General features: G+C 40.7%; 1 protein-coding gene across 6 annotated transcripts in view; it reads left to right on the top strand.

Annotated features, from left to right (window-relative positions):
- Positions 1 to 15,151: 15,151 nt before the first annotated feature.
- Positions 15,152 to 22,230, top strand: part of mcamb (melanoma cell adhesion molecule b) — a 48,028-nt gene continuing 40,949 nt past the window's right edge. For 4 of the 6 annotated variants that reach the window (XM_085379720.1, XM_085379721.1, XM_085379722.1 and 1 more), the window contains exon 1: positions 15,153 to 15,346. In XM_085379720.1, the coding sequence (XP_085235846.1) occupies positions 15,283 to 15,346 (64 nt within the window). In that variant the 5' untranslated portion in view covers positions 15,153 to 15,282. Of the gene's footprint in view, positions 15,347 to 22,230 lie in introns of all 6 variants that reach the window. The other 2 variants (XM_085379724.1, XM_085379719.1) reach the window with 1 other exon arrangement.

A 22,230-nucleotide genomic window follows, 5' to 3' on the forward strand; every position in this document is an offset into this window, starting at 1 on the left:
GTATGTGCGTCGTTAAGCTGAGCATGCGCACAGTGTCCCCGGTGTTTACAAGCGGGAAAAAAGTGGATTTAGAAAAAAAGTCGCACATTCAAAACATATTAAAAATATATGCAGAAATAAAATTACGCATTGTCCATAACATTGATAAAATTGACTTAATCAAACTAACTTTTTTGGGGGTTTTCACACCCTCTTCTATTTTTTTAATCATTTTTATTTGTTGTTGCTCTTTTTCATTATTTTTAAACTAAACAAAATTTACGACACTGAATGTTAATGTGACTTCTAGCATTAGTGAAGTGTATATAAAGATGAACACATTTCAAGGTCTCACGAGTGAACCTCATGTTCTGCTTTAAATCTACATTCCCTCTCATGTCCAGAAACTTCTCTGCTTTCAAAATGAAGTTATACTCTACATCTGTGAAAATGACCTGGAGCATCAGGAAGCACATTCCTAATGAGTTTATGGTTTTTCCTGCTAGTTTCAAATCTTACTAAATACAGAATAATTCTAGGCTTGTGATTTATAGTCAAATAATCAGACCCAGCCAATATACCCCCCCACCCCCCCAATAAATTTCTGAATTATCTTGGATAAAAAGGCTGATGGTTTTCTTTACTCATTTCAGTTATTACCAGCAAAATAGTTGCATGTTTAATCATCTGGGAATTTACCCAGATTTATTTATTTATTTAGACAGAGATCTTGACCCCCCCCCCCCCCCCCCCCCACCCCCCAGTGTTCAGCACAAAGTTATGCCCATGTTTATAGTCACATTTAGAGTTAGACGATCAAAATGATTTGTTGGAAGACAGAGATGAAGGAATATACTGAAGAGGAGAAGAATGAAAGTCTGTGTGAATGAGAGGGAAGCAGGTGCAGCAGTGAAGATGCAAGGAGTAGAGGTAGCGAAGGTAGATGAATTAAAATCTAGAGCATCTAAAGCGACAGGCAACACGCAGGAGAGGTGAAGAAGAGAGGGTGCAGACAGAGTGGAATTGGTGGAGAGGAGTGACAGAAGGATAACTGTAAGACTGAAAGGGATGGTTTACAAGATGGTAGTGAGATCTGCTACGATGTATGGTTTGGAGATGGTGGCACTAACAAAGAGACACGATGCTGAGCTGAAGATGCTAAGATTTTTGAATGGGAGTGACCAGAATAGACGGGATTAGAAATGAGTACATCAGAGAGACAGCTCAGGTGGAGCTGGAGTTGGAAAGGCAAGGCTGAGATGGTTTGGCTATGTGCAAAGAAGGGATAATAGATATATTAGACAGGGTTTTGAATATGGAGATTCATGGAAGTAGTGAAAGACGACAGGCAGAGGTTGGTGTGACGGAGGAGAATGAGAGGGATATTGTGAGATGGAGGCAGATGATCCACTATGGCAACCCATAAGGAAGCAGCTGAAACATGAACAATGTTTATTTAACATGAAAAATGCTTTTCTTTTTTTTCTTTTTAAAAAAAAAAAAAGAGTAATTGTTAATTAGTATATACGAGCTTTAATTTGCATCCTATTTGCTATATCAAATATTCACACTGATGATGTAGAAGTCTCAAAAACTCAAGTATCAATTCCAATAATCCCATCCGGAGTGTTTTTCACTTCCACTTGCTGGCAGCCTTTGAGCCCTTGAAACAACTTGGTTGAGATATGGAAAAGATCGTGGACAGGCCTGTTAGCACAGCAACCCTGCTACTTACAAATGATGCACTGAGATGATGATCACTCTCACTTATATCATGATGCAGTGCGTCACAGCACACAGGCCAAATGAAACCCTGTGTTTAATTAAATTAGCCACGCCAGCAGCTTTGACAAAGCATAACTAATTGACGCCGCAGGGATTGGAACATGTTGATGATAACACTAGCCACATAGGAGAAGAGTTTTTTTGAAAGTATTTTTGAATTTGTTTTGTTCAGTTTTTTGGGGTTCCAGATATTTTAAAACATTTTTTTTTATGTGTATCTCTAATGTTGTAGGGACAAACATTCACAGTCATGCAGTGGAGATCTGTTTCCTTTTCTTGGGACAAAAATAAGTCCTTACAGTATTTTGCATCACACTTTACATTGAAGGTGTGGGTTGTGGTCAGGAAATGATTTAAGGATTAAGAAAGTCAGTTCCAGTTACAGCTGCCTGGGAAATCCACTCTTCAGTACTCTGACCTTTCATCACCATATCTTACATTTTCCTCAAGCCATTCCATTTACATTAACAGATATATCCTCCCATTACATCAGCTACTTCAGTGACAATGAAACAAAAAAAGAATTGCGGTCCTGAACAATATCAAAACAGTTTCCTTCCTTGCCTTTTGCCTCATCCTCTCCATCTGAGCCATTCAGCGCTGGACTTTGTTCCTCGCAAAGGGAAACTCTATCTGATACGATCATGGGAAATCCTGCTTTGAGCCTTTGGATGCCTGACAAACAGCATTTGTTTAAGCATTTAATGATGCAGCAGGGATACACGGGGCAGTGCAAGAAGCTATAAAAGGTCTTGTGCACTACTTTGTCTCTGGCGGAGAGCTTCTAGACCTACTCCTTTTATGGTAGCTAACCTTCCCTCTGGTCCGAAAGCAGACCCTTAGTCAGTTTCCTTTTTGTTGACTGGTCAACCAAATCCTTCCCCTCTAAAAGACGAGATGAAACAAAGGGTGGCTTTCATATGGAATCGTATGTAGAATTTCTATAAGTTTTCTTAATGTGCACTACATAGAGTTGCTTCATTTTCTCTCATCAGTCAACAGACACTGTAGATTCCACTTTTTTATATGAAAAAAACCTCCACTTGCTACCATTTGTCTTCAACTCAGAGCTGTAAGCTGCCTCCTCAGAACTGTTTAGCTAAAATGAACATACAAATGTCAAAAAGGACATAAAAAGGTCATGCAGGGACATGGGGGTGGGGCTTGCACAGGATGAACTGGAGACACTAAGACAAACATTTGAGGATCCACAGATATCCAATCTGGAGCTTCGCACCTGCTGGGACATTTCCACCCATTAAAGAAACTCCCACAGAATAACCTTTAACTCCATTGTGTGGGTGATATGGATACTATACGCATCTATTCACAGATCTATGTGAACTATCATGAATATCATGTTAATTCTACACTGCCAAAACAAATGAGAAATCAGTGAAAATACTGATGTGGCAGTAAGAATGGACTCAACCACACTTCAACGCTTTTCATCATCTTTATTTATAGTTGCTTGTTCCTTACACTCACGGCTGCAGCTTTCCAGCTGCCAGCCGAACACACACCACCGCCAACAACAACGCCATTCAGGACCCAGTTCACTCTTACAAGCAGGGGAGGCATGATGAGCTAATGCAGCTCAGATGTGTCAGCGTCTCCCGCTGCCACACCACGAACCACGCCCCCCAGCTGACTTCATAAATATAACCGTATCACAGACAGGAGAGCTCTAATTTGTCTTAATTTGTCATGTACTGGTACATAACAAAAGTATATAGTTGAAGGGAAAGTTGGACAGGACATAAGTAATCAATGGAGGAACGGCCTACCTCTGAATCTCCTGTAAAAAATATGTATACAACTGCCAGCCACTTCTTTAGGTACGCCTGTTCAACAGCTTGTTAATGCAAATATCCAATCAGCCAGTCACATGATAGCAGAACAACAGTTGTCTCAAGGTGTTTTATATTGTAAGGGAAAGTAAAGAGAAAACTCCAACAATTCAGACGATCTCCTGTGAGCAAGGAGGTCAGGAGACAAGGGAGAAGGACAAACCTTTCTCTCCTGTTACTGGAGGTGAGTGGTGTGCTTTATTAGATACTAAACTGTTTTGCTTTATTCAGAAAATCTGAACAAAATGTGTGCTGTGTGAGAGTGGTTGTCACTGCCATAGCTGAAAACAAATGAACCCATCAATGAACTGTTACAGAATGGACAGACATGTAGACAAGGGGAAGACGACTTGCTAAAGTTTAAAACAACTAACAGATCGGGGAAGAGTATAGTTGCAGACTGTCATAAGAAGCCTTGATCTGTGGGTGAAAGGCAGCCGTCGTGTCTGCCTTACCTGGGCGGAGGCTACTCATCACCAGTCAACGGCAATACTTAAGGACCAGTGCAGCCATCCAGACTCCACCAGATTATCACTCTCTTAGAGCGGTAAACAGGCTAGTTGTTGGTGATACCAAGTCAAGTGTGTAATTCTGTTTCTCCACCTTTCTCTAGTGACTTAGCCAACCCCGGATCACTCCCTGACATTCACCTTTTCAGGAACACCTGCTATTACTACAGATCAAACTCAACCACTGGATCACCACTCCTGCTCCTCCTGCCTCCCACCCTCACCTCAGTAACCCGCGGATCTAAGGCTCTCTGCACCTCTGCCCCCTCCCCCACATGTTTGCACTGAGTAGGAGATGCTCCGTGTGTCATTGTACATCTGTATAGTGACAACAAAGACATTCTATTCTATTCTATTCTATTCTATTCTATTCTATTCTATTCTAAAGCGTATTCTACATCTCACTGTCTTGCCTGAGTCCTGCTCTTGAGTCCAACCAAGTAAGTTGCAAAACATGACAGCTGACCATGTTCATCCCGTTATCACCACACTCTAGCATCTTCTGATGGCTGTTTTCAGCAGGATAACGCACCTTGTCACAAAAGTTGAACTCATCTCAAACTGGTTTCTTGAACATGACAAAGAGTTAACTGTGCTTAAAAGTCCTTTTTTGTCACCAGATCTCAATCCAATATAGCAGATATGGGATGTGTTGCAGTAAGAGAGCCTTATCATGGATGTAGAGCAACTGTGTGATGCTACGATGTCAATATGGACCAAAATCTCAGAGCAATGTTTCCAGCAACTCGTTGAATCTATGCCACATAGACTTAAAGCAGTTCTGGAGGCAAAACAAAAGGTGGTCTAGCCCAGCATTAATGATGATAATGGTTGTATTTTTTCAAACAAAGTACATCATTTCAATGTTTGTCAAAGGCATAACAGAACCTAGCACCCAGCTTTGAGCATGCCTTCCAAAGTGTTTAGCTTTTCTTTGTTTAGTGAAATTACAAAAAGTCATGTGTGGATGATGTGCAGTTTGCTAACCATCAATCCAGCATAATCACTCTGGTGACCACACTGTCGTAAAACATCAACAGAAGCTGCCTTTTTTCTGCTCCTGCGTAGTGATTCATCCAAGTGAACTCTCAGGTATTTTCACTGCTGTACCATCGCCACACATCTCCCCTAATGGACAGAGTAGTAGCGTTAATCCTGGACCTCCTGAAGTCCACCACAAGCTTTCTCTGGTGTTGAGCAGCCGACCACCCTAAGGTACTTTTTGCTATCCTGCTCCCTGATGCTTCAACAGCTGTGTGGAGAGCATCTGGGGTTTAAAAAAACAAAACAAAAAAAAACGATACTGGGGTGTAAATATAGCCTTGTGCAATTCATTCAGATTCCTGTGCTTAGTTTTAAACTATGAGATTTAAATTGATTTCCAAAGTTCAGATTTCTGCATTTTACAGACCTGATCCACTGAGGTTCATTTTAGGAGGCAAACTACATCACTTTCTCCACAGTTTTGAAATGTGCTGTTGTAGCTTTGACTTCAACTTTTATGTTCCCAGATTCTGTGGTTTATTTTGAGATTCACTGATGTCTTTGGCAGCTGGCCAGTGCACTACACTCACATCAATTTACATTTAGATTACATCTGTTTGTGTGTATGTGTGTGTTTTACACAGAGCACAGGGGGTAGGCGGTGGATTTAAGACTTCTCTGGGAAAACACAAACTCCAAACAGTAGAAATCACTGGAGTGCAGACTGGTCGAGACCCAAAGCAGGACCCCACATTCCTCTGTAACCCTCTGCCTCAGGCCTGCTGCCTCTGCAGCTCATTCAATGGGCGAAAGAGGCAGTGAGGGAAAACTGCAAAAGAAGGTGAGACAAAAGAGATGGCAGGAATGTTTCTTATGTGACTCACAGAGACGTGACTGGGATGACCAAGAGGTCCTTCAGCGTGACACAGATGGTCTTTCAGTCACGTCTTTTCAGGGTCTCTTCTGCACATCTGCAGGATGTCCATCAGTTTGTAGGCAGCAGTAGCAGCTTCCTTCTTCATGACTCATCACTCACTAAGATCCTGCGTGAAATCATACAGCTAGTCTTTAAAAAAAAAACCTTTTTATTAGTCATCACTTTAATCATCGAGTCAAGCATCAAATACGTTTTTTTTAAATCACTCCTACCTCACCCAGATGGTCTAATACTTTTAAACACCTCTGCAACTAAGAACAGAAATCCTGTTTAATCTGACTCTTTCTCTGTGTAGGTATCAGGAATTGATTAAAAGATTTTTGAAATGTTTCAGTGTTTCAGTCCATTCAACTTACACAGCCAGATCTGATAGGAAAAAGCTCGCAGTACAAAATGTACGAAACGTAGCTGCTTCACAAAAACGCTCTCCGACTGTGAGAGGTTTCTGTGTCAGAGCAAAGGACAGATTAGGTGTTAACTGACATTAAGACAGATGAGGGGTACCACATGCCCCAAAATTAAACCTCAACTGGAAAATACTACATTCTGCACTGACGGAAAAGTGACTGACATCAGCAGAAACAAAGAAGAGCAAAGAACTCAGTGGATTCTCCAAAGCTGTAAATAACCAATGTGTGGAGTTTTTTCTTCTGAGTAACTGAAATGTGATTAAAAGGTGCACCTCTGTGATGGGATCTTCTTTGTGATTAAAGCTGCATCCAGCATTACATCACAGTTTTATGGGATTACTACACAAAGAAGAACAGAAACGATGAAAAGGGTGTCCATAGGCTTGTTTCTCTTTACGCAGTGAATCAGCTGTTTAGTATTAGTGAAAGACTATTGTCAGCTGTACCCTGACAGAGCTGTGGTCACCACAGCCGGTAGCTCTGCATGTTTGATTTTGGTAGATTTTGGTAGACCTTGTTAAGCAAATGTGTAAAACACTACACTATTGAATCTTTTGATTAGTGTGTAAGATGCTTCTTTTATCCTCATTTTCATTTCAAATTACTCTATGAAGCAACAAACTGAATTTATGTGCCTTCGCTTCGAATCAGAAGATGTGAAACACCAGGCCTGAACACTGAAGAAACATGTCAGCGGTGGGTGGATTCATTATGATTAATGCCACCATTACATATAATCACCATGGTGAAGCAATGCTCAGTTCTTGGCCCGTGTGGTTATGAAAGTGGCTCTTTGTCACAATCCCTGTTGTTGTGACGGTGTTTAGAAGAAATTCAGATTGCTCTCCCACTCCTTCCCCAAGCCCCCTCGCCATACCAGCCGCTGCCGAAAAGCCCCCCTTCCCGTCCACTGGAGTAACTGACAATAGTTGTCTCTCATGTTGGGCAGACAACCCCCAAAACAACTTGCTCTTGAGTGTGGCCTTCGGAAAGAGTGACTCTTTTTCCTCTCTTTCCTTCCTCTGTGGTCGTCTTAGCCCAGCAGCACATCTCTCTGTACAAAAGTGATCATCCATCACTGAGGAATGGCCCACAGGGGTGCATGGTAAGGGCACGCTCAAGTCAGTGCGTGCGAACAGGGAGTCTTCACAAGCCAGGATCAAGGGTAGAATTAAGCATTAGATAAAGTTGGGGATCAACTGCTTCTACCTTTTAAAGATAAAGCGATAAAGCATCTTATATGTCTACGAAGGAGAAGTAGTTTTGACATTTTTGTAAATACGTTTTATTCTGTTTTTTTTATTTTTGAATAACACAGCTTTCTTTCTCTGTACGTGCAGGTGCAAAGCAGATGCTCTGAGTAACATGTAAGAAAATATTCCACCCTAAAAGAACTCGGTAGTTGCTGGTCACCTTAAACTCACCCTTAGTATATGAAAACAGCCAGGTTACCAAGACCAAACTTCACCTGCCAGCATCTCTAAAGACCACAGATTTATACATTTTAACATTTAAACAAACACAAGACAGTAAAAACCAGGCAAGCTTTTCTTCTGTGGAGGTTACGCCAAAGTCATTGTTCAAGTCTTGCCACTTGGCAGGCATCTGAGCACTTATTTGGGCTATTTTTTCAAGCATGAACTAAATAAACTTTAGTGATGCCCAGGGCATAAAACTTGCACAAAGACAATTAAAAGAAACACTTAAAATACTTCCCAATATGTCCCATGAAGTTTTTAAATCTTTTCCCAGGTCTTAAAATAATTTTCTCAAAATCTTTGTTGCTGCAAAATTCTGCCATAAACCTCAGCTCTGTGTTGTTTCTGTGTCACATTATTATACTGTAATTCAACATTTAGCTTGTCTGATATATTAACCATTTAACACTGTTTTCACACGAACTCTCTCTGTCTCCCTTTATCTTAAAAAAATAAATAAAAACAGCTCTATGACTTTCTGTGTTGAGCATTTAAAACATTTTTAACAAGACCACAGAGGGTTAATTATTTTTTTAGAAATAAAGGGCACCAGATGGCCGCTTTGTAAATCATTACTCACAAATCACACGATAACACACGCCGTCTGTCAATTTTACGTATTTATTAACACAAAAATCAACTGGAGATGTGTTAACGGTTAATTAGCATCATCTAACAGTTACTAGCTGGAGGTTTTTCCCCTGCCAGCAACTCTGAAAAATGACCTTATAAACTCTTTCGGGGCTTTTCAGTGCTGAGAAATGTGTGGGGGAAGGGGTGTGCTTTTTTTTTTCTCCTTCTGTTTGCCTCATTCCCAAACCCAGTGGCCCCCTGATATTCCCAAACGCCCTGTCCAGGATGTATTAAATAAAGGGTGAAGAGGGGACATTCTTGAAATTTGTCCACAAGGAATTTTAAGAGGTTGTTGGAAAAAAGGGTTTTCCCAATGTTTCTATGTTTATCTCTTATACTGTACTCACACTCTTTGTGGCACACCCATGTTGACAGCCTTAAAGATTCAGTCTTAATGACCTTGACTGGAAAAACAATATAGCTGCTTTGAGAACAGTTAGTTCTCCGTTATCAGTGCAAACCACAAGGATTGTGCCTCACTCTAAAGGAAATGAAAGCATCAACACTGCAGTTTGCATCCTCCTTTACATTAATGTATAACCCTGAACCCTGGCTGGCAATTACTTTTTAAGAATCGCTTTGAGTAGATAATAGCAGATTTGACACTCTGATAAAATCCTTATGTTGCAGAAAAAATATTAAGAAACATGCTATAAAGCATATATAGTTGGTCAAACAATTACAATTGTTTCCTGCTCTGTGGTGGCAATAAGACATGTCTGACAGGATGTTGTGCTGAGCTTCTCACAACACAAGACGAAGCTGACACAACATTAGGATCTTACACGGAGAGCGAGAGATGTTGAACTGTGACGTAAAAATCTTTAATCTGTGATGTGCTTTACCTTAAAGTGTTAAAGACGCAGAACGCAGTCTTCACAAAATGTGAAAAACTGCAGTGGAAGGGACTTTTCTGAGGTCAATTGTTCCCGAAAACCTTATCTGAGAATTTTTTCATTGAGGCAAAGTTACCCTAAGCTCTCTCACGACCTCTTTATTTAGATGCCACCAAATAAAAACAAATAAAACACGAAGGCAGCTCGAAATAGATCGCAGACATGGCCGAGAACACAGGAAAACAAATCCCAATTTTGTGAGGCCATGAACACAACCTTGACAAAATGTTCCGGTCCAACCAGAATTCAATAAATCACTTAAAGTCAGTTTTGTGCTGGACAATGGCTTCATTTCCTCTTTTCAGGTCATATCAAACAACAATAATGTGGTTTGGTGCGACTGCACCATCCTTCTGGGAATGGGAGGATTCTCAGTGTGCTGCAGTGTGTCAGGAGCTTTTTCGAGGTGGCTCTGATCTGCAGTCAGAGGGAAACTGCTTGGCAGAAGTAACAGCTGGCAGACACGGTGGTATTGGTATTTTCCAGCAGCAAAGGTTACAGAGATCAGTGTGCACGACGTGTCGCACCATCCTTTGATCGGTCTCCAGCTGCAAGGACCGTGATAGTTCACACGGGATCAAATAATACTAAAATTAAACGCCAGTCTTGGAAAGTGCTGAAACAAACAGTGATCTGTTAATCAGGTGTTCACTTCCATATCAAACACCAGGATTAACTGGAACAATATTTTTATTTTGGCTGCTCTGGAGGGCGAAGACAATTAGTTTTCTATCATTTTGGGGGGGCCTTAAACACTTAAGGACATATTTTGTGTTCTTTGTTTTCTGTCTGTTTACATTGTCCATTGTTCTGTTAGGGTTCATAACTTGGCACAGCCTTGTAATTTTAATACTGTGTGATATCAAAGTAATAAGGCACTAGTAGTAAAAGTGACAGGTCAAACCCCATTAAAAACTCGTATAACATCATGAAAATCCTTCACCTGAACGTAGGTTGTAAGACCTGACTTGGAAGTGGCCGACTCCGCAAGCCTGACTTTAGTCCAGCAGGTTCTTCCAACAGCCTCATGTCCTGTCTGTTCTGTATTAGTTTCATCCAGGCACCTGTAACAGAGAAAAGACCTCGAGGCACATACTGGTGCATAAGGTGCATATGGTGCTAAGAGTTCAGAGATGTAGCTGAGAGCAGAGCCATTAAAAGAAATCAATAAAAGCTTAAAATCAATTCAAAAAAAAATCCCGGGGTACAAATGCCAAAACGAGAGTGATGTGATCCTGCCTCGTTAGTCCAGCTAAAAGCCTGGCAGCTCACATCTCTACAGTCTGCAGTCGCTTAAGAGTTTTTGTGAAGGCAAGCACAAAGAAGTTGCAGTGTCTTTAAACGTTAAACTAGAGCGTATTTGTAAAATATTTCCAAAATAATAAAAGAAAACGTGACATGTGTTTAGTTCATGATGTGACGTTCAAAGATTAGGTCTCCGTCGAACTGGAGATTTGAGATGTTTGAAATTTTCCAGCACGGATCGAGCGGACTGCAGAATGTGTTCAGCCATGATCCGAGACCAAATCACAACAGTTACAGCAACTTCATGCTGTTTTTGTTTTCGCCTCAGACCTCCCACAGTCCAAAGACCAGGATGTTAGGTTAATTTATGTTTCTATATGGGCCTTTAGTGTGGATGTGAGTGGCTGGTGTAACTGGCGATACGTGCAGGGTATACTTGGAACCAGTTCAACCCCCCTGAGTTCTTAAATTTGAAATGTGGTAAGGAAAATGGATGGATGGAATAAAAACATCAGCTACTGTTGTTTCAGCATTATTAGAGCTGAATTTGTACAAACTGGATGTTGACCAATAAACATTCAGACACTGTAGTCCTGAAATGGCTAAGCTATGTGAAGTAATTTGAAAACCACAATAATGGAAACTTTCAACTTCCAACTACTTAAATAACCACATTTATTCAATCCTGAACAAAAATGTTCCTCTACTTTTTGAAAACAGATGCTGTAGCATAACAAGAGTCACTGAAATGCCTCAAAAATGACCCGAAACCCACTCAGAAGTCAAAGTTTTTACACACATGAGCCGTCCAACGCTTACGTCTGGGACAATCTGGTTGGGCTAAATTCCTAAACTATCTTGTATCATTTTAATCAGGCCAAAGCCTCATGATAACTTGCCAGTTGTTAGTTCACTGCTGCCCTCGGTTACTCTGAGAACCTTTTTTTGACTGTGGTCAGTTTGGCGAATGCTCCAAATACCAAAATCACGACACTGAAATGCCTGCATACAGTCCAAATATTTCACCTCGTATCGTTTCCATGATACATAATCAGCATCACGGCCGTGATGTCTTCTGGCAGACACTTTTTTTGTTATTTTAGCTGTGTGCCAAAACTATTTCAAGTTACGGGTGTGTGATGAATATGGGCCAAAAGCACAAAGCTTTAGCTTTAATTTCAGGGGCTGAACAAAAGAAGATGGCATGAGCACTAACACTAGCATTTATATAATTTTAAAAACATGGGAGCACCGTGCCAAATGTAAATAAAAACAGAAAGCAATGATTTGTAAATCTCATAAACACATTAGAACATAGGAAACATATCAATTTCTTATTTGAACAACAGCCTGTAAACATCTGGGAACTGAGGAGAGCAGCTGCAGGACTTTTGGGAGAGAAATATTGTCCCGTTTTTGTCTGACACAGGATTCCAGCTACTCAGCAGTCCTGCATCTTCCTTGCCCAAATGATCCAAACGTTTTCAGTTGGTGAAAAGTCTGGACTGAAAAAAGAAGAAGAAGAAGAAGAAGAAGAAGAAGAAGAAGAAGAAGAAGAAGAAGAAGAAGAAGAAGAAGAAGAAAAAGAAGAATATGTTGAACTTTATGCGCCGCCACTCCTCTCTTGAGCACTGATGGTGCCTTTCCAAGCTCCCAGTTCCAGAGGCACTGATGCACCCACATACCATAAGAAGTGCAGGCCGCTGAACTGAGTGCTGAGCCAGTTTGCCCCTCTCAGTTTTGGTCCAGAGGATGTGGCGTCCAAGACTTCCAAAAAGGAATTTCAAATTTCAATTCTTCTGACCACAGAACAGCTTTCCACTTTCTCTCAGTCCATTCTAAATGTTTAGGATCACGTTTAGGATCACGTTCACACGCTGTTTCTTGTTTGCATGATGGAGATTTAACCTGCATTTGCGGATGCCACGGTGAACTGTGCTTACAGACAATAATGTCTGGAAGTGACTGCGCGGTTATTTCGAACTTGTCTGTTTTTAATGCAGTACCATCTGAGAACCTGAAGATCACGGGCATCCAGAATTGATTTTTGGTCTTGTAAATGGCACACAATCTTTTAATGATAACATGCGCTGTAGCTGATTTTAGGTTGAAGAATATTATTCCTTTGTTTTTGGGTGTTTTTTTTTTAAACAATTTATAGACTCTGGGGTTTTATGTATGTTGATGAATCTCTGCTCATCTTTAATTCAAGTTCAATATTCAATTAAATTTCATTTATACAGCACCAAATCATAACAGCAGTCGCCTCAAGGCGCTTTATATTGTAAGGTAGACCCTACAATAATACATATAGAGAAAAACCCAACAATCATATGACCCCCTATGAGCAAGCACTTTGGCAACAGTGGGAAGGAAAAACTCCCTTTTAAGAGGAAGAAACCTCCGGCAGAACCAGGCTCAGGGAGGGGCGGGGCCATCTGCTGCCACCGGTTGGGGTGAGAGAAGGAAGACAGGATAAAGACATGCTGTGGAAGAGAGACAGAGGTTAATAACAGATATGATTTAATGCAGAGAGGTCTATTAACACATAGTGAGTGACAAAAAAGGGGACTGAAAAGGAAAAACGCAATGCATCATGGGAGTTCCCCGGCAGCCTATGTGTTTTGCAGCATAACTAAGGGAGGATTCAGGGTCAACTGGTCCAGCCCTAACTATATGCTTTAGCAAAAAGGAAAGTTTTAAGCCTAATCTTAAAAGTAGAGATAGTGTCTGTCTCCCGAATCCAAACTGGAAGCTGGTTCCACAGAAGAGGGGCCTGAAAACTGAAGGCTCTGCCTCCCATTCTGCTTTTAAATACTCGAGGAACAACAAGTAGGCCTGCAGAGCGAGAGCGAAGTGCTCTAATAGGGTGATATGGTACTACAAGGTCATTAAGATAGGATGGGGCCTGATTATTTAAGACCTTGTATGTGAGGAGCAGGATTTTGAATTCAATTCCGGATTTAACAGGAAGCCAATGAAGGGAAGCCAAAACAGGAGAAATCTGCTCTCTCTTTCTAGTCCCTGTCAGGACTCTTGCTGCAGCATTTTGGATTAGCTGAAGGCTTTTCAGTGAGTTTTTTGGACATCCTGATAATAATGAATTACAGTAGTCCAGCCTGGAAGTAATAAATAAATGAAATAGTTTTTCAGCGTCACTCTGGGACAGGATATTTCTAACTTTAGAGATGTTGCGCAAATGGAGAAAAGCAGTCTTACATATTTGTTTAATATGTGCGTTGAAGGACATGTCCTAGTCAAAAATGACTCCAAGGTTCCTCACAGCGTTACTGGAGGCCAAGGTAATGCCATCCAGAGTAAGAATCTGGTTAGATACCATATTTCTAGGCTTTTCAGGGCCGAGTACAATAACCTCAGTTTTATCTGAATTAAGGAGCAGAAAGTTAGCGGCCATCCAGGTCTTTATGTCTTTAAGACATTCCTGCAGTTTAACTAATTGGTGTGTGTTATCTGGCTTCATAGATAATGTATTACTTCTGAGAAACTTTTTCATCATAAGATGTGGTTTACTTTTGCCATTTTATAATAACTACACAGGTTAAAAATGGAGATATTCGTTCCAAGGGGGCATTTTCATTTGGAAAACGTTTCTGGAAAACAGAGAAAGGATTTGTGAACAATTCACCAAAGCACCTGGTGAATACTGTATGTGTGCTGATAGTGCTGGCACCTCCGGTATTAATCAGACTCTGAATTAAACACTGAGAACTGCTGGGCTTGTGTGGCACTGGCACACAGAAGTTCGGTCTTTATCCTCAGTGTTTATAAAGTGTTAAGAGTTTCGGCTTGCACTTGCAGATAAGATGGAGATAAATCCTCATCCTTCTCTCTGCTCCTGCCTCCACACTCAGCTCCACCAGTATCTTCTTTATTATCTCAGCACAACACTGCAAACAGCCCTGATGTCAATCTGAAATGATCACCAAGCCAAAAAACGCACCACATGACCTGAATTCAAACGGCGGGACAACTGCCACACCTTCTCACATCAATTTCCACGCTAAATTATCCTCCACTAGTCACGGTCCCCTATTGAGAAAACATAAGTTATGACACGCTTGGTGAGGAAATGTATCAAATTTGAGTCTTGGCAACGACAAAATAGTTGTAAATTATAACTTCACACTATTTAACTCCAGACCTCCTCCTCCGCTTGCTGCTCCACTCTCTGAAGGTCCTCCCTTTTATTTGCCCGCTGCAAAAAATAACCAACAGCTCACTGGAGCTGGAGCTCGGATCTCGAGTGTATTTATCAAACTAAATGAGTAAAGAAATGACCGAGACAGAGTGATTTAAAGAAAATGAAACAATAAATAATAAAACGTGATGCCTTTCAGAGCAGCTCTCGGATGACTTGTGCGGAAGGACTTTCTTTACAGCGTGTCTCTGCCCCTTTCTGCATCATTTGCCTCTCCACGCTGCGCCGCCACTCCTCTCTTTCACTCTGTACAGTTTTCCAGGAGGACCAGTTCCTGTCAGACTCCTTTCACACACACACGCACACACGCACACACACACACCTCAGCGCGGACATCTGCAGCACCGACCGATAGTCATGGCTTTACCGGACACTGCCCCTCTGCTCGTGGGACTACTGCTCCTCTTTCATGCTTTTGGAGGTGAGGAACCAAGGCATAGTTATCACAGCTGTATGGGATATTTGTCGTACATGCAAATGTGTTTTTTTTCATGTAAGACAGAAAGGAATTCAACTAAGATGTTTGTCAGTAAAGCACCAGCTGTTAAACTGCAATTTGTGTTCTGTGGAAATCCATCAGAGAAACCTTCCAAAGAGATTTTAGGAAGCTGAAAAAGTTGCAGCGCAGAAACTTTACTTTCTTGCAGGGCTCCTCATATCGCCTTTTCTTCCAGCTGCAGAGATGTGACGCTGCACAGCCTCCTTCTTTTTGCTTACATTACATTTGGCTAAAAGTAATAAGTCCTTCACACACTTGAGTTGTTGTAACCTGGTTGAAAAGTTTCACATCCCTCATCTTTTGAAAGTCCATACAGAAAATGCATTTTAGCACAGCTGCACGGCTATAATGGTGCAATATGTAGGTGAACTGATTTTCCTGTTAATATATGTTTAAATTCATGTGTATACATGTATGTATGTATGTGGGTGAATGGTGAGCACAAACACTGACTTTGTGCTCTTGCTGTGAATGAACATGACACTCTTGTCACACCTATACAGTGAATAAAAATCTATTCTTATAATGAGAGATCATGATTTATATCATGCATGAAGCTGTGGTTAGTATGAAATGCTGCTTGCTTCATGTATTTTTAGAGGTGCAGTTGCAGTGAGGTGGCTCTCTGTCTGCTTTCTGTCAGCTCTTGTCTGTTCCCAGCAGTGATCGAGTGGCCCAGTGCCTCCCTGGCAGTGGTGAATGGCTCGGCTGTTTCTCACACAGAAACAAGAAGTCAAATATATCCCTAGTATGAGATACAGCTCTCACCACACTGGTTTATAATTTGACATTTGCATGTCAAAGGGATTGCGTACTTATTGTCAATCGGATTTATTTTGGATCAGTTGTGTGAGAGAACTGTAAAAAGTTGTGAGACCCACAGGGAGGTGCTGATGAATGCTATTTTTAGAGAGCATGAAAGTGTACATTTGTATGTGGTGTCTCTGGAAGTGAGAAAGGGCAGCTATCTGGGCTTTCCACAGTACGGTTTAGGTTTTAGAGACCTTTCTGATATTCCTGTGTTTTTTACTTGTTTGTTTGTACAAGAAAGCTCTAAGTGTGCTTTCCCCTGAACCCTTCCTCTCTGCAAGCCTCTCACTTCCCTCCTTTAGGAATGTGTTGCTCTCTCGTCTACCCCTTTTCACCTTTCCTTGAACACCGTTTACCTAATGACCACACCCATTGTTTGTGATCGCTTCAAGCTCTCTGCCCTTACAAAGTCTGTTTCCTGGACTTGCACCTCTCTGACTTTACAAACCTCCAGGAGCCATGCCTGTGCTGGCAGCTCCAATACAATTAAATTGTGCTGATATCTGTTGGCAGTAACATGGATGGTGAAAAATAACTGTTGATTCCTGACTATTAATCACAATCATGGATTTATTTTATACAATACCGTAAAATATTGAAAAAAAAAGCAGACCATAGATATCTTTTTGACCAAGCATTAATAAACTAGCCGTGTAGGCCATATTTTATTTACTTATGTACGTACTGCACGAGAGATGCACAATATGCTTTTGGCCACACCTCTTAATCTTTGATTTCAGGTGTTTTCCCATTATCACAGGTCTATAAAATCAAGAGCCTAACTATGCAGTCTGCTGTTACAAATGTTTCTGCAAGAATGGGTCGTTCTGAGGAGCTCACTGAATTCAACTGTTGTGCTGTAATAGGATGCCACTGTCAAGTCCATTTGTGAAATTCTTTTCCTTCTAGATAATCCACAATCAACTGTAAGTGATATTAATGCAAAGTGGAAATGTTTAGGAACGACAGCAACTCAGCCATGAAGTGGCGGACTATGCAAAGTTGCAAAGCAGAGTCGCTGAAGGTTGGGGCGAGTCATGTGTAAGAGTTGTGAATGCTAGCATAACATCAGCACAAAAGTGTGTGCTGGGAGCTTCATGGCATCGACTTCCATGGCCGAGCAGCTCCTGCAGGTGTAATGTGTAGGTCACCCAGTACTTTTGTTCATATAGTGTATAATATGATCAAATTGTTTACTTAACACTGACACACACATAATACTGACTAGCTAACTGACTGAAATAATGGTAAAGAACTGGATCATATGAAGTCAGAAAGAGCTGATTCACTGTAAGAAGATACTGTAGAAATGTTGTAAATCTAGCTTTCAAAAATAAGAATTAACACTACAAGTAGCCAAGGAAATAAAGACTTTTTTATGGTAATTTCACAATAACAACATGAAATGGCTTACTTTAGCATGTTGCACAGCTAATGTGGCTAATCGCTAGTCAACTGCTTGCGCACATGCCGGAGCTGCATCAGAATTTTGAAACTGAGAGATTTTCAGAAACTGTGGAAGCTTTTAAGACAGATTTGAAAGTAGTAAACAAGAACTAGCTGTGAGTTTTGTTTTCTGTTTTTTTCTTCTGTTTATCTGCTTATCTTTTAGCCTCTAGAGGTACAAATATCACTACAATATGTAAACAATTTTCTAATTAAGTTATTCGCATATTCATATTTTCTGTTGAACAATGATGAAATATTAAGTGTAAATATTTTAAAAACTGTGCAGGTGTAAATTGCATTTCAGGGAACTGAAAACTGAGCTTTTGAAAAAACTCCTTCCAGGGTAAAGATTTTTAGAAACTCAGTTTCTGCATGTGGAGAGAAGAGCAAAGACATGATCTTGCAACTTAAAAGATGTGCGCCTTTATCTTCTTTTTTTAATGTCAGACTGTGATATTTCTAGGGTTCTGATTGGCTGACATTTTTGAATGATTAGGGTTAACAACTCATATTGCCACCGGTTGCACTAACATGCTCTTAATCAAGCTTGATATCACTTTTTCATGTGAATCTTTTTCAAAACAGAGATTTTTTTTATTGATTTGTTTTTTTAAAGAAAGAAAGTGGAAAATCCCTGTTTTACACGAGGACGCAGTCGTGAGAGTCGATCTGTGTTTCAGTGTTAAATCTACACCTTTTGGAAGTAACTGGAAACGCTCTGAAATCTATGCCATAGCTTGCTTTGCACCGCCTTAGAAATGTGTGAAGTTATCAGTCAGGCAACAGATTTAAATAGTCTACACAGATTCAACAAAGAAGTCTAAACTAAACTTGAATCATAGAGGACCTACTTTAGAGGTTATAATCTGATGCATTTGAGTTGCTGAGTACACAGTAATGTCTTGTTTGAATGAATATGCTTATGGAGATGAATGAGTGCCTGTCCTAAAACTCCATCCAATGACATCAGAGAAAAGTTGCAGTTGTTGCTGGATTTTATCTTTGACTCTTGATAAGGAGAGAGTTCGTTTCCTGTGACATCACCTAATCAAGCCAGTTCATGCAGCAGGAAGACCTCTCTCATTTAAAGGTCATCCTTTTCTGCTGCAGCTGAGACGCTGTGCCTCAGTTTCATGCGCTCAAAACAACTTCTGCTTTTCAGTAGAAGAGAGCCGGTCATGTACAATAAACACCCTTGTTGTGACTTGACCGCAGCATAGAAAATTGAGGCCCAGTAATCTGGCAGAGCATCAGCAGAGTGGAGCACATTGGAAATGGAAGTCTGTAAATTCAGCCTTCTCTGCGAGGACCGTGATTGCTTCATTTCTGTGCATATGGCCAGTTTGTGCAGAGGGACAGGCATTGTATTGTGACATATGGTGCAGTTCGGAGGACCTGGATAGTTTTCTGTTCCTTGCTCCCACTGAGCATTGAATGACTCGTGTTTAATGTCTGAATTTCCTCAGCCATTATTAGTAATTTATAGTAATTTAGTTCTGACATACTATATTGGCAATATATAACACCCCAGATAATTTCAAGCACACCAGTGTCGCATATAATCTTGAAATTTATTTTGGCATATATATTACGACTGATGGAAGAATCACTATGGCCAAAAATCAGGGTTGTTGCCTGGAGAAAGTTTGTCATAAGCACATGCTGTCTTATTTCGAGTGTTGAGCTGCACTATTCCTATGCAACAGGCTTATCAGGACACCCCAGAGCAAAGGAGCCATGCACCGCTGGTGCTTGATATGGGCGGTGAGAGTGCAATATTAAACAACATTAAACAACATTAATCCTGCTGAGCTTATGGCTGTTAGCAAGAGTGAAAAACAGTCTAGATCCTGAAAAAGAAATCATGCAAACAGTATCTTTAAAATGAATATTAGTTTTCAGAGTATTAATGCACAGGGAGATTTTATAGTTAGACATTATATATAATATCCGCTGGAATATTCTGCTGAGGATTACTTCCTGTTAAACGGGAGTTTTTCCTTCCTACTGTCGCCAAAGTGCTCCCTCATAGGGGGTCGTGTCATTGTTGGGGTTTTCTAGGTTTTGTTTGTATCATTTTAAGGGTCTTTACCTTATAATATAATGCGCCTTGAGACAACTGTCATTTGGTGCTATATAAATAAAATAAAATTGAATTGCTTCAAAGACCAGAACATGCAATGCTCAGAGAAATTGCAACAAACCCCCAAGAGCTACATTTTAGACTCTAAAGGCCTCAGTTAGCATGCCAAATGATCAAATGAAGTTCATGACAGTACAGTTAGAAAAAGGCTGAACAAGTATGGCTTGTTTGGAAGAGTTGCTAGAAGACCGTCTCTTCTCTCTAATAAGAAGATGACAGGATGGCTGAAAAGTTGCATCTGAACGAACCACAAGACTTCTGGAACAATGCAGTTTGGACACACAAGGCCAAAGTTTGATCATGATGCACAGCGCCATGTTTTGTAAATACTAGACACGGCATATCAGCTCAAACAACTCATACCAACTGTCAAGCACAGTGGTGGAGGGGTGATGGTTTGGAATTGTTTAGCAGCCAAAGGACCTGGCAACCTTACAGTCATTGAGTGGATTATAAATCCCTCTGTATACTACAGTCTTCTAGAGTCAAATATAAGACCATCTGTCCATCAGAGTCCAAAGTTTGGCTGACATTGGTTCATGCAACAGAACAAAGATCTACAACATTCTGGCTGAAAAAGAAAAGACTGAAGGTGCTGCGATGGCCAAATGCTGTGATGGGAGCTGTGCATAAAAGAAAGCCCCCAAAACCTCAATGAACTAAAGAAGAATGATTAAAAATTCTTCCACAACGATGTTAGAGTCCGATAAACCTAATGTTGTTGAATCATGGCGTGTATTCATCTTTACTGTTCTTTAGCTGAACCCTTGAGTTATTTTTATGCAAAGTTCAAGAAACAAAAAGCATCCACCTTTGATTCTTCTGTGATATTTGTTGGGGTGTAAGCAGTAGCTGATAAACATGACTGTCTATCTCACACCTTTAGGACTTTTTCTTAATGCTTCACTGCATTTTACCACGACGGTGGGTTTTTTGGTTCCTGTTTTTTTTTACTTTCGTTTGAAACGCAGAAGTAAAAATATATAGAAATCTTGCGCTACCTTGTAGAGTAACTCAGACAGCAGTTTCCATTTGTGGCCACAGCTGTTGAGCAAAAACTTGTAATACTTTGGCTTTCAGGCAGTGTTAGTAGTAACATGTAGTGCTTGGTGTAAGAGTCAGAAATGTTTTGTTTTCAAGTGTTTCTACGGATCCTGTGTTGATCCGGTGCAGTATTTCCCCGCTGAGCAATATAATGGGTTGAAGCTGTGCACTTGGGAACCTGAATTGTTGAAGCAAAAGGTTTCCTTTTACTGTTTGATCTTCCTATTGATGGGAATAACATCCATTATCACCATTACCTGGGTCAATATAGCAAACCAGCGATGGTGAGGGTGGGGGCCTGTTACTGGTGGAGAAAGCTCCCAGGACTTTGTGCTGTTGTCATCGGGACCATTTTGTGTGTGCTCCTGAGTAGCAGCAAATGATTGTTTGTATAATGTAGCTCCAGCAAAGAAACGTTCTGCAATCCAGCCTTGTTGAATGATATCTTAATATCAACAGTTTTTGTTTCCAGAGCGAGCGGTTTAACTTGTGTTTACTGTGAGAAGCGAAGGGAAGGAAGCAGATATTCGGCTTTGTTCAGGCTCGGCGTATCAGAACAGGATACAATACAACTTTCTGTCAACATTTTCCCTCAAACAAGAATGCTTTTTTTTTCCCTTTTGGAAAATAAGTCTGTAATTAAAGTGATTTCACAACTTCTACTGGTGGATTAATGTTAGAAAGCTCAAACGTGCACATTTTCAAAGATTCTTGCAACTTTTTATGTTTTATTTTTATCACATCTTGGGTTTATAAGAAACACACCTTCAGCTATGCCACGCAGAAGGCCTCATAACTCAGCATTGGCCTCATCTGCAGATGTGCAATGAAGCATTTCATGGGATAGTGATGATGTACCCTGATGTATAGCTCTATATTTGGCTGCGGGGCAAATCCATTCATATCAGGCAGTTTAAAGATCACCTCAGTTAGAACAGCGTTTGAGGAGTCAGCTCTCCTCCAACTATAACCACCTACTGCTGCTCTTATGGGCTTTGAAGTCCAGATCAGACGGACAGCTGCACACACCTGGTCCTGACAACACACTCCTGACTTGGAGACACATATAAACACACATACACAGAGCCTGCGTGCCTTCTCAGGTTAGCTCACTGCTACCACTTAATGACCTGTTGTCATCGTGTCTTATTTTTGTTAAAGCAGGGTTACTATTTCACACGGGTAACACTGAGTCACTGTGCAGCCTGGCTGTCTAAACTCACACCCATGCTGTTTTTAAGCTTTGCAGTTCTTGTTCACTACCTCTATCTAGCTCAGGCCTTAATTACTTTAGTGTTATAAACATAAAACTGTCCCTGGGGCAGACTGAAGACATCCTGAAGTGAGCAAACCACTTTTC

This window comes from Rhamphochromis longiceps, linkage group LG14 (genome assembly GCF_057381845.1).
Source record: "Rhamphochromis longiceps isolate RC_006_pf linkage group LG14, R_longiceps_female_GT1.1, whole genome shotgun sequence".
NCBI classification, from domain to species: Eukaryota; Metazoa; Chordata; class Actinopteri; order Cichliformes; family Cichlidae; genus Rhamphochromis; species Rhamphochromis longiceps.